The sequence below is a fragment of the Oreochromis niloticus genome, linkage group LG23 (assembly GCF_001858045.2).
Source record: "Oreochromis niloticus isolate F11D_XX linkage group LG23, O_niloticus_UMD_NMBU, whole genome shotgun sequence".
Lineage (NCBI taxonomy): Eukaryota > Metazoa > Chordata > Actinopteri > Cichliformes > Cichlidae > Oreochromis > Oreochromis niloticus.
In genome coordinates this window covers 38,052,182-38,067,668 of record NC_031986.2, presented here as the reverse complement: position 1 = coordinate 38,067,668, position 15,487 = coordinate 38,052,182, and the positions used below count along the sequence as shown (strand labels likewise).

At 37.3% G+C, this 15,487-nt stretch overlaps 1 protein-coding gene across 4 annotated transcripts in view; it reads right to left on the bottom strand.

Moving 5' to 3' along the window:
- Positions 1 to 15,353, bottom strand: part of osbpl1a (oxysterol binding protein-like 1A) — a 32,399-nt gene extending 17,046 nt beyond the window's left edge. For 2 of the 4 annotated variants that reach the window (XM_019351847.2, XM_019351849.2), the window contains exons 1-15: positions 15,056 to 15,352; positions 12,991 to 13,133; positions 12,826 to 12,911; positions 12,670 to 12,744; positions 12,440 to 12,551; positions 12,232 to 12,317; positions 10,012 to 10,156; positions 8,575 to 8,642; positions 8,413 to 8,457; positions 6,169 to 6,242; positions 5,566 to 5,629; positions 5,351 to 5,452; positions 4,166 to 4,291; positions 3,950 to 4,031; positions 3,518 to 3,624 (exon numbers count right to left, since the gene is read on the bottom strand). In XM_019351847.2, coding sequence (XP_019207392.1) covers positions 3,518 to 3,624; positions 3,950 to 4,031; positions 4,166 to 4,291; positions 5,351 to 5,452; positions 5,566 to 5,629; positions 6,169 to 6,242; positions 8,413 to 8,457; positions 8,575 to 8,642; positions 10,012 to 10,156; positions 12,232 to 12,317; positions 12,440 to 12,551; positions 12,670 to 12,744; positions 12,826 to 12,911; positions 12,991 to 13,126 — 1,308 coding nt within the window. In that variant the 5' untranslated portion in view covers positions 13,127 to 13,133; positions 15,056 to 15,352. Of the gene's footprint in view, positions 1 to 3,517; positions 3,625 to 3,949; positions 4,032 to 4,165; positions 4,292 to 5,350; positions 5,453 to 5,565; positions 5,630 to 6,168; positions 6,243 to 8,412; positions 8,458 to 8,574; positions 8,643 to 10,011; positions 10,157 to 12,231; positions 12,318 to 12,439; positions 12,552 to 12,669; positions 12,745 to 12,825; positions 12,912 to 12,990; positions 13,134 to 15,055 lie in introns of all 4 variants that reach the window. The other 2 variants (XM_019351848.2, XM_003439750.4) reach the window with 2 other exon arrangements.
- Positions 15,354 to 15,487: the final 134 nt, after the last annotated feature.

Below are 15,487 nucleotides of genomic sequence, written 5' to 3'. Positions count from 1 at the left end.
CCAAATAATCTGAAATAAATCACTGACAACTGCAATATATTTCAATATAAGGACTGCCTTCGAAATAGATAAAACATAAATGGAGTTGTTTGATCAGAGCAAGGAGAGATACCAACTGTGTAGCAGAACAATAGAAATATTATGATTTTAAGTTGCTCCAATGCCACAGGGGTTCGGATGCTTGCAGTCATTGATTTAACTATGAAATCTTCATGCCACAAGAGAAGTTTAACTCAAAGACAACCATTCAACAGGATATTAATTTCAAGCACACAGTCAAATACAGCAAAGAATAACTCAAGGAGCACAGCTGGAGGCTTTTTGGAGGATTTACTCAAAACCCAAATTTAAATTCAATTGAATTTAGAGAGTGGTCAAGAATTCCAGAAAGCTAAGAGACTGGCCGATTATGAAGTGGGGCAAGACTAGCATCTGAGGCTAAGAGTGTCATATATATACTGTACACATGGATATATATTTATTTGTTCTATAAATTACTTTAAAAAGCTACTAGGTGTTCCTTGTAATTGTGTTCAGGTAGAGCACAATAAAAGTGATCATCAGCTCACACTCTTCAGTACTTCAAATGATCTTATTTATTACATCTTAGTAGAGGGTGACATTTCGAGCACACCCACTCTTCAGATAATGAAACACAAGGCTCTATCTTAAATCACTTGCGATTGGCGACATAACCACAGCCCATAATATCCAATCAGAACTACATGTTACTTAGGTCAAACAATTTATAAATAAATTCAGAATCAACTTCAAGTTTTTGACTTTGACATTCAGGGCTCTGCATGGACAAGCACCAACCTATATCAGAGATCTTTTACATCCTTACATCCCCAGCAGGTCCCTGAGGTCATGTGATCAGGGCTTGCTGGTCGTCCAACATATGAGGCTGAAAACGAAAGGCGATAGAGCGTTTGTAACTGTGGCCCCCAGACTCTGGAACTCCCTTTGAGCCTGAGATCTGTGGACTCAGTGGTTTCACTTAAAAAACAGCTAAAAACTCATCTTTTAAAACTTGCTTTTGGTTGATTTCTGTTTTTATGTTTTAGCTTTTCTGTGAAGCACTTTGTGATTTTTATCTTGAAAGGTGCTATACAAATAAAATTTTACTTACTTACTTATATAATACATTTTTTAAAGTAATATATTTTGCTCTGCAAAAGTCTGAAAGGTTAGTGCCTAGAAAGACAAAAATACCAAGTAACAAAAACAAAGAAAACACCTATAATGTCTACAGCAATATCTAACAACAAAATACAATAAGTCAGGCAGATATCAAACCTACTTGCCTAATAAACACCAGTGTTTCACGCATACACATATCAAGAGAAACCTCCAATAAAGGGTCTTGCACTTCAATCAGGCAACTCCACTGTTATAAAGTATTAGAAAACTCTTATTGTGTATTATTAAATGCAATAAATGTGATGAATGTTAAATGACTCACAGCTTTAAGGCACAGCATCACATGAATCCATGTCAAATGCACAGAAAGCCCAAAATTATCTGAGATAAGACTATGAAGAATCATAAAAAAAGGATAAATTCATTTCTTCATTGACATCTTTTTTATAGCCAAAGAGTCAAGAGTATAAATTTTAAAAATTTCATGTTGTAAGAGGAGAGTGCTAATGTGTACTCCTCTTCTTGGGAGTTGTACATGCTCAGTGCCAGCGTACAGCAGGTACATTCATCTGCTTGAAGTGGGTAGCAGCTGGACTTTTCTGATCATGACTTCTGATAGCACATCTATTTTCAGAAATTCTATTTTTTAAGGGGTCTAGAAGTTTGCCAATGTATCCCAGCCCATGTCGACGTTTAAACATCACATTGCTGGTTTCACATGAAAATATCCCTTTAATGAAAAAAGTTTTTTTGTTGTCGTTTTGTTCTGTTCTCGTTTGAAGAGGATCAAATATTCATTAATTTGGTGATGTGTAAACAAACCGTCCCACCTGACAGTGTTTTTTCGTAATTGTTCTGAGCCCTTGCAGCAACAAAATTCAAATGTGCTGCGTGAGAGCCTGATGATCACAGCCATTTCGAATCTGCTTTCAGCCCTGTCCCCAGTGTACACAGATTTTCAATTTTTCTCTGAATCTTTAAAAATATTATGAAGCACAGAGGCTGAAATCCCCCAATTTTTGTAGGGTCGATACTAGTATAAAAACAAGTTTTACATCATCAGGAAGGCGTATGTAAAAATTTATAAAAATATGCTCTAAACATTCTGTTCCTGTTTTTTTCTTTGCTCTATATAATTTAAAGAAAGTGTATATTGCCAATATTGCCAATTCAACCGCATAACCCCTAATTTGGAGCGGAGGACATCCACCCAACTGCTGTTCAAATCTTTTGTTTGTGAGGAACAGCCAATGAGAAGAAAGTTAGCATAAGGAAAAGGTTTTTATAAAGATAGAACAGCTGTTTAAAACAGCTGCTAAAGGAGTGTATCAGCTCCTAAAATAGGGTAATTAAGGAATTAAGGATTATTTTGAACTGTGAGTCATGCAAAGCTACTTTAATGTGGTTCAAGAGTAATAAAAAACTATGCATACATAAATCAGCTTCATAGGTTAACGTGTTGAACTAGTGGCTTGGACTTTTGCAGAATGGCGAATCCCTCCCCACTTTTATTGCTGAGAGACTCATCCTTGCTGTAAAGCTTTTCTTTTATACCAGTCATGCACTGACCTTTTGCCATTTAACCTAATTACCTGTGAGAAGTTCTTTCAGGTGTTTTCTTTTTTGTTGTTGTGTTTTTTTTAAATACAACTTTTCCAGTGTTTCATACGCCGCCCCTCCCAAATCACCTTGAAATGTGTTGCTAGAATGAAGTTCATAAATTAGCATATTTCATAAAAACAAAACAAAAAAAGAAAGAAAACACTTCTCCTATTCAAAATGTGTTATGCTTTCATTGTCTTTACGGTATTTTAAATCAATTGCAGGTTGTAAATGATTATTGCATTCTCTTGTTGCAATTTACACACTGTTCCAGCTATTTTGGAAACAGGATTGTAGATTGTTGCAAAATTGATGCCAAAGGTCAGAGGTTGCTATAAGCGGTATAATCTACCTGTTTTCATGAGGGGGTGTAATCTAGCCCCCGAATCCTTCCATTTTAATCAAATCCATTGAATCAAAAAACAAAGAAAAAAAAAACCCTACGTGTAAGCATATAATCACTTCAGTCCACTGAGCTGCTTTTGTTAGAGTGAATTTTTCCAGCATCTTTTTGTGTAGGATAATTTCTTTTTACATCCCAGAGATATATATCATCTTACTGAGCCCCAACAGTCTCAATATAACACTTACAGATATCAAGTTATTTAAAATGTTACTGTAATCTCATTTACCTCCCTTCTATGATCCAAGTAAACTTGAAAATAACCGTCTTCAGTTAATGGTGACTAAAATGCTGATAATCAACTGAAAAACATAGTCACAGTCTTTCAAATAAAAGTAGAAATTTGTCTTTTGAAGAGGTCACACTCACCCCTTCTTGTCTGGAGAAGAGGCTGAGACAGACGTTGAGATTGGAAGTGGTTTCGCTGGATAATTCACATATTTCTTGCATCTTTTGCAGTATTGTTGATGGAAATTCTGAGGGGATAAAACACATAAACTAATGAATGCAATGGAAAAGTCACAACTTTGAGCTATCCAAGTTTTTTTTTTTTTTTTTTTTAAACGCTCTTAGAACATGTACAAAGAGCACGCACGCTGCAGAAACCTCTAATGACAGTGCCAGATGGCGGTGTCTTAATTAACAGTCTTTCAGACATTACTGTGCATTTAAATCTGTTTGAAGACTCTTGTAATTTTTAATCAAAAGGTTTTCATTTCACCTCCTGAGTAACTGTGATGTTTCTCCTCGTCTACATACTGTATATTACACAACAAAGAAAAGTAAAATAAAAGGCTTTACTTTCTGACAGCTCTTCATTCTTCAGCATGGACAGGAGCGCTGCGACCTCCTTCTCCAGATTTTTCTGGCTGACATCTGCAACCTGGTGATTTAGAGAGATGGGAGAAGACTGCAGATCAACAACAAGTAGCACAGGGTGGGAGGACTAGTTCACAGAAAACACTATGGGTCGTTAAGCCAACATGCTAATTAGGCTCGCTTTCTGTTTGCAGCCACCTGTAGTGAGCTTGTTAGCTCTCCAAGTGACATCACTTCTTCATATTCCTCCTCTTCGCTCCCTTGCTCCTGGGAGCAGTAGTATGTGCTGTAAGCTGCGTGCTCCTCCAATGCATCAAGCCATGCCTTAAAGAAAGACAAAAAAAAAAGAAAAAGAAAAAAAAAGAAAAACCAAAAAGGTTACTTAGTTATTTGACTGATCTTGACCTTTATGTGTTTTTGAAATACTATAGGAAACATGTTTATTATTATTATTATTATTATTATTATTATTATCATTATTATTATTATTATTATTTATTTTTAGAGGAGCATCAGGAGAGAAGATCAAAACAAGCTAGCCAGGCTCTCTCTGTAAAGGTCATAAAATATAAAATCTGCCTCTAAAATTTACTAGCTGACAAATTTTGTGATTCTGTGATTTGTTATATATATTTAAAAAACAAACAAACAACTTTTACTTATTTCCAGCTAATGACTGTTTTCCCAAATTGCCAAAATTTTCTTTTATAACACAGCTTGCATTTCAAATTTTAATAGTATATTTTACATAATGGCTGGGACTTTTAATTACATTCCTTATCAGCTACTTACGCTGTTACATAATTCATAGCAATGCAAGAGACAAAGTAGACAACGATTTCTCATCTAAAGCAACAACGTCTTAGTATCTGAACAGCTCGCATAACAACTACAAAGTCAAGAAATAATCCTGTGAATAACTCAATGTAATGACACAAATTCTCACACCTGGGTTGTTATAATGACTAAACAAACAAAGAGTTAATTAATGAGCTTGGGGTGCATTTGAGATTTGATACTTTTGCATAAAGCCCGAGAAAAGCTAAAACCTTCATTTTACTTCAAGATTTCCAAACTTATGATTAGGGAACTGTTAATAAATTTTTGTTTTTTTAAATGCACTTAAAGAACACTGGGGTAACCCAGTAAAGAGAAGAACTTTATTCATCTATTTTCATTGTGAGCACCAATGGATTCCACACAACGTGGAACATTTACAATGTAAGGAAAGGTAGTAAGTTGGGTAATTAGTAAAGACTGCAACTTAGCTTTTTCCCCCATTTCAGAGTTATTGCAAAAACTTTGCAAAAAACAAAGGTCAGGTGATAACAGGAATTTTTAAAAAGTGTTTGAAATGACAACCTAAGGAGAAACCAAACTTACTTTTCTTGTTCCCTCTGGGTCATTTTTAGGTGATACTTTAAAGTGGTGCACACTGTCATCAAAGCACTTGAGAGTGAAAAAGCAGTTATCTTTGGCTCTTATCTGGAAATGAGAAACATCAGAAACTTTCATTTGTGGAAAAGCAGAAGCTACACGAAGACAAATTCAACACAGGGGTCAAAAAAAAGGGAACGCAATGTTGAATGTTGGCTTACCAAACAGTGAGCGTTTGTGAGGGACTTACAGCCTTGCCTTCTTTCACCGGCAGCTGCTTCTGACCTTCATAGAAGAAAGAAAAACAGATTGAGGCCTTTTCCCTTTAACTTGGAATCTCAACAGTTGATAGATGATAGAAGGAAACATATATGGGAAATAATTCTCCTCTTATTTACTCATTTGTCTCTCATCTATAGCAGCGGTCCCCAACCTTTTTTGCGCCACAGACCAATTTATGTCCGACAGTATTTTCATGGACCGGCCTTTAAGGTGTCGCAGATAAATACAACAAAATAAAACCAGCACCAGTACCAAAAAAAGAAGATTTATTCATAACACACGGGAAAAGACCAAGGGAAACCGAGTTAATGATAAAAACGATTAAAAATAATAATAATAAAAACCTTGAAAACCATAAATTTCACACTTGAGCCTCAACTCTCGCGGCCCGGTACCAAACCGGTCCGTGGTCCGGGGGTTGGGGACTACTGATCTATAGCACCTTTCTTATCAAAACTGTGCAGCACTTCCATTTATCTGTAGCTGAGACCTTTTCACATGTCTGATTCAAGGAGCACAGACAAAATGAGGGATGCACCTACTGTTTTGAGTACCAGGATATAACACCATCTTGAAGGACGACCCAGTAAGAGCGCCATCCAAAAAATCTGGAGCTCTGCAGGAAGCCACACAAGGGAAGAATCAGCAGTCTAATTTTTCGATTAAATATTTTTTAGCCTTTTCTGATTTCACTAGTGACTGAAAGAGACGGCACATTTATTTCAATGGATTTCAGCAAAGTGGACCTATTATACTCATCTCCAGCTTGATATTTTCATTGCTGCGAACCACTCAATTACATGATTCACACGTAAATGATCCTTATTTATCTTATCCTGGACCTTGGCTCCTCAGTACATCCAATGACTGAAACAGATTTCTTTGCCCTCCCAATGTTAACAACAAGTCTGAACAGAGTGTGTGGGGGGGGATCCTACAATCACACATTTGCACCTGTAAAGCCACAAAACAGCATTTTGTTGGAGCTCTTTTAGCGTTGGTAATGGCACACATTCACCATGCAACATCACAACAATCTGGGGATCTTGGATTGGTGATGGAAGAGTCGGACCGGTGCCTAATGTCTTCACCAGCACATCCCAAAGGTTCCATATTAAGCTCAGGATTCTGTGTTGGTCAATCGATGTGTGAAAATGATTGATTTCACTGTAAGGCACTCAAACTGATCCATTATCACAATCATTCAATATTTTGTTTCGACCGTATTTCTTCTTCTGGGTTTTAATCAACGTTTTCTTTGTGTGATGCAGGCCAATAATTTAACCTTCTTTTGCATGAACGCAGGATCTAGTTGTTTAAGAAATGAGATGCTATTCTGTGAATCAGAATAGCATCATGAATAACATTTTACCAGATGAAACATATTAATCACTACAGTAATTATGCAGTGGAAGTTTCTTAGCTGTTTGCTTATTTATTTATTTAGTCTGGGTAGTGTATATTGAATATAACTAAAAGGAAAATGAGCAATAAATAAGTTCAATGTAAGCTTAATACACTTAAACACAGGATTCTTCCAGATAATGTAAAAACCCTGTAAGGTTGAGCTTTAAATATTTCAGCTTTGTTTCACAGAATTTATGTTTTGATTTTGTTTCTCAGAAACAGAAGCCAGTCAGAGGTGTGGAATGCAAACTGTGTTTTTCTCCAAACAATAATGTTTGGCTCACACTGATCATTGATGATTTGATACTTGTGTCTGTCTTGCTTAACTCAAAAGCAGACATCGATGCCATCCCAGAGATGGCTTACAGGTCAGATTCTTTAGCAATTCCCTTATTGATTCTTTATCAGTTTTTCAGTGTGGAAAACGCTCTACACATTTTCTGTTTTATCATCTCTGTGTCTGCCGGACTTACATAATTGTCAGGTGCATAACACTACACTGCCATGAGTCTGACGTCAATGTTTCACAATGCACAACTGGCAGGAAACATTCCAGCAATGATAAAAGAGAGTGATAAGAATGCAGGAAAATTCTGCAAAATTCAGCCTGTTCTTGATTTCCATCCCTACCACTATGACATAACCTAAAAAATGATTAACACTTAGATTATTCTTTAGTTGTCAGCTGACAATCGCAGTCTCTGTAAAGCCTGCTGTATCTGCTCGTGTGATCTTTGTCTGCGTTCACTGTCATGACATTTGATGAAGCAGCGAGCTGACTGTGTAGTTACACACTGCACCTCTGGAGTTCTGGATTTTTAAATGCTCATTTCAATTTAATGACAAAAAAACAGATTTCTGGACTACATGTCAAAGTTATTTTTATAATAAAAGCAAATAAACACCCTGAGTATGATCTGTACTGTAAAAGCAATCATCAGTGAGTTTTGGCTCTCAAACTGTGGGGCAGGCCCCCCTGGTGGGGCTTAGAGCCAGTGCAGAAAGGGATCTGGTCAACCGGAGGAAAAATACAGACTGAAATGAAGTTGAACTAACATAATTTATTTGGGGAAGATTAACAAACAACAGTTTGCTGATGCTATCTCGTTGACCTTTATTTCTCCAGTTTTCAACTTGGATGCTTTGTTATTGTTAACTGATAAAAATTTGCTTGGTAGGAGGTGAGAACTTTTTTTTTTCTTAAGAGAGACGTGCCAACTAAGTTTAAGAACCACTGAACTACATGCTGTAAGGAGTATTTTAGCAAGGAAGAGATATATATGCTTTTACTCCTTTTCTTTAATAAAATTTGCATTTTAATTGTGCGTCTTCGTTCTCTGATTGGATTTTCAGAGCTGCCAAAAAAGCCAATATTTTACCTTCCAGAGAGGTCCTTCATACTTCTTGACATGTCGGGTCATACCCTGCCAGGCAGACAAAGAGCACAGATGAGTCAGTTTAAAAAAATAAAATAAAATAAAATACAGAAAAGAAGAGAACAAATAGTTAATTAGGACAGCAATTATAAGCTGGATACTCACTCGATGAAAGTTGCCCTCAAGAATCTGCTTCATTGCTGTATCACTGGCCAGATCAAATACTGTTTGGCCTACAAGTTATGGACATACAAGACAAGAGGAGCTTTAATGGAACAGAGCACAGTTTTACAGAGGGAGAAAAATACTGGATTCGACAATGTTTAAATGCTGGTGACAGCAATTATAAATATCAAGGACTCATTTACATCCGAGCAGCTTGTGCTTCTCATGCAATCACAGTTTCTAAATTTTTTGCCTCGATAATCATGTTCGAGTCACAGGAAGAACTGCTGCGCTTGGCAAAACTAATTAGAATTTTAAACTTTGAACATTTTTGGAGAAACCGACTAGGCGGTTGCTATTTTTGTTTGGGTGAAAGAATTCAGACAGACCTTGTGAAACATGCTGAAACTTTTGTCAAACGAAGGAACACTTTGGTGCAAACGCATTCTCAATAGTTTCCATTTCCTATCCTGTCTTTGGCTGCCAGACCTGAGGATTTTCTTTTTTACTGTACATGTACATAGATCCTTTTTGGGTGGACTTTTTATACCTGTGTATTAATATGTATTTGTCACGGTGTTATTTCCAGCAGCAAAACGATTTCAGATTGATTCAAAATAATAATAATAAAAATTATGCCTCTGACTGGTTTCTGCTCATAAACAAAACAAAAAAATAAACAAAAACCAAAGCTTAGAAACAGCTGAAATAATTAAAGGCAACAAATGAGCCTTTGGGCAAACTGCATTATCCAGCTGAGTCCTTTGTTAGACTTTAGAACATTTAAAGTGAACCTGCAAGTTTTCTTATTTTCTGTTACATACATGTTGTTACAAAGATGAAAGGTCATATTAAACAAAGCAAATGTTTCATACAATGAGGTCATTGCATGTACATGCAATCCCTGTGAGCCTTAAGCTCAAGCTTCAGGCTCCTCTAAACGCTCACATTTCTTTTCCTATATTTGGCTCTATATAATTTCAGAGACTGAGAATATTTCTAACATGGTCATCTCAGACACACAGCACTAGCTGTGAGCACACAAGCCCCGCCCCACATTCTGTCAAGCCTTCTGATTTTGAGGGACAGCCAATCAGAAGAAAGCGGGTTTAAAAGAAGGGCGCAGGAAGCTCAAAAGCATTGTATCTGACATTAAGTGAACAGATGGGCTGCAGAGAGACCAAGAAAAGCTAAATAAAGATTATTCTAAACTTTAAACCATGTAATAGTCTATTGGACACCAATAAAGTCCAAGAACCAAAAAATGGAGCTGGAAATTAGCATGACAAGTTCCTTTTAATTTCTTAAGTTTGGCTGTGCAGACAGTCCTGGCAAGACAATAAGTTCATTGTTGCTTCTGGTATTTGTGACAAAAAGGAAAATCATTGAATATCTCCCAGTTATTCATGGTTGCCAGCTTTGGCTGATGAATCATACCATTCTTGTTTTGGAAGTTGGGGTTGGCTCCACCCTTGAGCAGCTTCAGGGCACACTGCCTCTGGCCTCGATAGGCTGCACAGTGCAACGGAGTGTTACCTAGCAGATCTGTGCAGTTGATGTCTGGAGGCTTCTTCCTGCAGAGCTACAGAAAACACACAGGACAGAAACAGGTGTGCTGTGTGAACCCAAGTGCCCTGCTGCTCCTTATTATTCTGTTAAGAACTGAAGCATGACTCCTTAGATTTCTGATGCAGCCACAGAGAGCCGGAATAGTTAAGACTGCAATGGCTCTCCAAAACTGAACTGCCACTGTTCCCTTTATTTTTCTGAACACTGTAATTGAAAATATTGATTTGTGTCCAGTGGTTTCTCACTTCAGGTTTTTGTGAAGCATTGGATTTCAAAGGGCGTAGCTGATGGCATATTTGTCTGGTTTATGAACACGGTGTGATACTTTAGGGTGTAACTGTCAGTTAAGGCACAAAAAGTCTTTGTAATCACGGTAATCTGCTTACAGTGTGAGTTCCAACAGGCTGTTTAGCAAGTGCTCTTACTTGCTAATATTTAACATTTTAGCTTTATTGTACTAACCTTTGCTAATTACACCAGCATTTACTTCAGTGAAGCATACCATTATAAAATACAAGTATATTTAGGCAAATGCAATGTAAACATATGGAGATGGTAATGTAGATGAAACAAGGTGTTAAAAACAGAGTTGTATAATTCTAACAAGCTTAAAAGTCAATATTTGACTTGACCACTTTATTTTATTTTATTTAATTTAAGTAATGATCGGGAATAGTTCTGCAGGCTTCTTGAAGGACATTCAAAGCTTTTCTTCGGATGTTGGCTTCTTTTTGTTCTGTTCTCTTTTAAGATGAACTCCACACATCTTCAATAATCTTGACATTTGGCCTCTGGGGTGGCCAATCCATAACTGATAGAAAAAACACATAATGGAACACTATCCATGCATGTTTTTACTGCACTGGCAGTGTGTTTGGGATCATTGTGATGGTGAAAAAAAAAGGTAAATCAGATGTTTTTCAGATGGTACTGCATTGGTACTGACAGAGCTCTTCTGTATTTACAATTCCACCAACTTTGACAAGATCCCCAATACCACTGTCTGAAATGCAGACCCAATACATTTTGTAACTATCATGATACAACACAGTTAGATGTCTTTTTGTGCTTGAATGATTTACAGGTGTGTTCAGTTGCTTACAGGAAAAACAAATAATTCCTCTGAAAACGGTAAGGTATGAGGACTGGAAGTGAGGAAGCAGCTAATGTCCAAGAAATCTGAAAGATCTTTAAAAAAAAAAAACTGGAGAAGTATTGCTAAAAAAAAATCTGCCTGCTTGGAAACAAAGTATAAAGAAATAACATGACTAAACAACAAAATATAATGCCATGTTATAGTCTAAAATATGTTGATATTTTGGTTTCACTAAATTGTTAGAAATGCCGTCGCACTGATTCCAAGCCCCAGTGTGAAAAACTTGTATTACTGATATGTTGATTAAAAATAACAAATTTTGCTTTTTAAATTCAAAGATTATTATAAAAGGGGAACTGCAGAAAATGTCCACTGAATGCTGAAGTCATCAGTTTTCAGACATTTGCAATGATTACATAATTACGATAGTTGTCAAGTCATTTCATGGCAGTTGTCCTCATACATCATGTTACTGCATAGTTTAATTTGTAACAGCTTATGAGTTTTGCTTTCACAATATGATAAAATAAAAGTAAAATGTACATCAAGTTACGTGGCAAACTGTTTAAGGAGTGTCACAGTGTTACAGAGGACTTATGAATCACAGTCTAGGCATTACTGAACAGGAATTTATCCTCATCTGTCCAAAAGCTTTAGTGAAAATGAGGTCTGTAGTGGGTCTACAGACCTCACTGGTACCAGGGCTAACAAGCTAGAACTGATTTTAAACACATTCCTTTGCCCAACTTCCGTGATACCTAAAGATCTTTGCCCAGATTAGCTGAGGACATTCCAAACTATTTCTGGACAGAATGTAAAACTCAGACTTCTATTTTTAAGAGTTATTTAATGATAAAGAGCCTGGAGCAGAATCACACAGTGGGGAGGGCACACTCTGCAGGCTGAGTTATAGGGGGCGCCCTATAAGACTCAGACTTCTGCTTCTTGCCTCTGGGCAGTACAGTGTTAGGCTTCAGTTATCTGGTACTTACCAAGTGAGTTAGCGTTGAAAGGTCTCCTTCCCGTGCAGCATCCAAAAGTTTCTCCTCCAGTTTTCTCTCCTCTGTTCTCTCAGCTCCTGTTTTCAGTGACAAGGCAGGATTTAAAAGAAGAAAATGTAGGTACTATATAAGCATTTTGCATGAAAAAAAATTGATCTAACACATTTCCATCTCTTTGCTGACAGTCTATCTCGCTCACCTTCCAGCATGCTTCTGATCTCTGCATTTTGTGTCACGTCTTTGGGAATCTGTGCTGTCCCATTGATGACAGTAGCACACGCACCATAGTGCAGCAGCAGCATGACAACCTCCTGATCAATATGTGATTGATTGATGAAGAAAATATTTGCATAAATACTACTATTAATGATATGCAAAGCATGAAAGGACTCAAAATCTGAAATAAAAATTGCTGACACATTTACATACCTTTCTTCCTGTGAAAGCAGCTTTGTGCAGCGGAGTATCTCCAATATTATTTGGCAAGCTAACATCTGCCCCTGCCTGGAGGGGAGGGTGTGATGACACACATGTTACCTATGCAGTTACTCAAAATCTCCATGCTTTGAAGAAAAGAAACATTACCTTGAGCAACTCCTCAACTACATCTTTGTGTCCAAAATAGCAGGCCAAGTGAAGCGGTGTCCATCCCAGGTTATATTTACTTTTTCCTGGAAAAAATAGGACATAATGAATTAAACCAGCACACAGCAGGCACTGATATTATCCCGATATACACAAATCACAGACCTTTGCAATTGATATTGAGCTGTATCTCTTCCCTTATCTTGGACAGGAGGAGCCTTTGAACCCCGGGCAGATCTCCATTCCGGGCATATCGTAGGAACTGCTCCTCTGGCTCCAGCTCCTCCATGGACCCCTGCATAGAAGATCAAAAAAAAAAAAGAGAGAAAAGAAATGAAGAAATTAAGGCTTTTTAATTTTTTTGTAACATAGCTGTGAATAAAATTGTGCTTCAAGGAAAACCTATCCACCTAAAAGACACCCAGGAACTAAAGAGAGTTGCTAATCATAGCATATACTTTAAAATCATTGCATTGAAACTGGAATTAATTATTTGGATCATTCCTGCCTATAATTTCTAATGCTAAAAAAATCGGTAGTGTCTTAATTCAATAAAAAGTCCTGATGACATACGTGCGACATTCAATTAAATTCATTTCACCCGATTCATAATAGAAGTCATCTTGAGGCAAGTTACAGTCAATACAATATCATGTGATTGGGACAAAAGTAAACTGAGCTACAAGTGTAAGTCAGCAGGTGGCTCATATTGCTTAATAAGTCATCATTTCTTCTGCTTTAGGACATGTGAGGAAAAAGTCACAGGAGTTTGTTATGTCACACAATAAGGGAGAAGAAGGAAATCCAAATTATGGCAAAAGGCAACAGTCACCAGACCAGCCTTACAAGAAGGAAACAGGTCCTGCCTTTCTCTGAAAAAAAGTCCACATGACATGACATTTTAGTATATCTGCAATTAAATCCTGGTATGGAAAGAAAAACAGATAGACAAAAAGCTTAGTTAAGCAATGTTTTTAAATGTCATGTGGCTGTGAGGAAGGATTCGTGAATCACATTGACAGGACATGACAAATCAGACTGTGCAATTATGACATCGGCAGGGCGGCGGGGGGGGGGGGGTTGGAGAAGCAGTGAAACAGGTTTACCTGGGATTGAAAAGCATCTGACAGTAACAGTTAAGTGACCTGACTCATACTGCACACTGCAGTTTCAGGAAAAGCATGTTAAAAACAAAACTGGTTTGATGTCTATTAAAAACAAACAAACAAAAACATTTTAAATCAATCAGCTTTTTAAAATTTCTTTCACTATCCAGCAATGCTCAGTCCACTCTCTCATTTGAGGTTTATTTTTGCTACGGCTGAAACGTAACACCCAGGGCTGATTATAATCTTTTAATAAGATAAACATATTGTAAAAATAATTTTTGAAGGCTTATGTTTCAGTCTGCAAAGAAAGCATGTTTACGTGGGTATAATGAGGTCTAATATGGATTTAATTTTACATTTCCATTTAGTGTTACTTTACACTTCCACACAAAAGTGCTACATTTACCAGACAATTTATATTTTACAGTTTTTCCAAAGATTTTACATTAAAAAAAATAAACGCAATAAAATAGAAAGGATTAAACTTTTTTTTTTTTTTTTTTCAAAAAGTTGTCCTCTTCTTACAACCCCTTAAAAAGCATTTTCTTACTTAAGTCCCTATGGCTGTCTAGGAGTTGTTTGCGGTCCCAAATTAACCTTTTTGATGAACAAAATCCAATCCAATCCACTATTTACCCAAACTATTAATTACTAATTTGGAGAAAAGTCGGCAAATGATCACACATTTGCGGAGGACTTCGTCCCCCCCCATTCATTATCTCATGACCCCTTCCATTCATCTTACGACCCTTCAGACGAGGCCCTCGATTGGTGTGAATAAAATACCTGAGTGTACAAAAATGAGTTAAGACTGTCTCCATGTCGAGCAGCTACACTGTGAAACCACCGATAAAGATAACATATTAGTCGCAATGACCAATTTTCTACAGTTAGACTGAATTTACCTGAACCTTTATTTCCTTACTTGATGTAGTATTTTACCCCCAAACCTCACTTCTTGCTCAATTTAAATCGTCTTAGTTGCAAGCTAAATTCCTCATGTGTCATTAGAATAAACACAGCAGCAACTGAGTAAATACTGAGCGCGCGCGCGCGCATACATACACACACACACACACACACACACACACACACACACACACACACACACACACACTTACTACTTAAACTAATGCAGTCCCGTCAAGGTAAAATCCAGTGTTTTCAGGCAGAGCTGCTCACACAGGCCCTCTGTGAAGCTGCATGTGATGTTTTAAGCCCTTCCTGCCGTCTCACTGCAGCGCAAACACAGCGGAACACATCACGCTGTCGCTCGTCACTTCATACGTTTCCCATTTATCGTCCAGCTGACCGACAGCCGAAAACTATCACTGCCCCTGTCTCTGCCCCCAGCACATGACAGAACCTCCGTGCACTGTTTACACTGAGATCAGCTGATTATCGTGCAGCGGAACTCGCCCTGGCCCAATCCCACTCCTTTCAAAATAAAAGACTGTTATTGCAACTAAAGAGTATGAATAATAAGTAAATAAATAAAATTGACGAATCTTAACTGTTGTCTTAAATTAAAATAAAACTGAGACGCTCTCGGT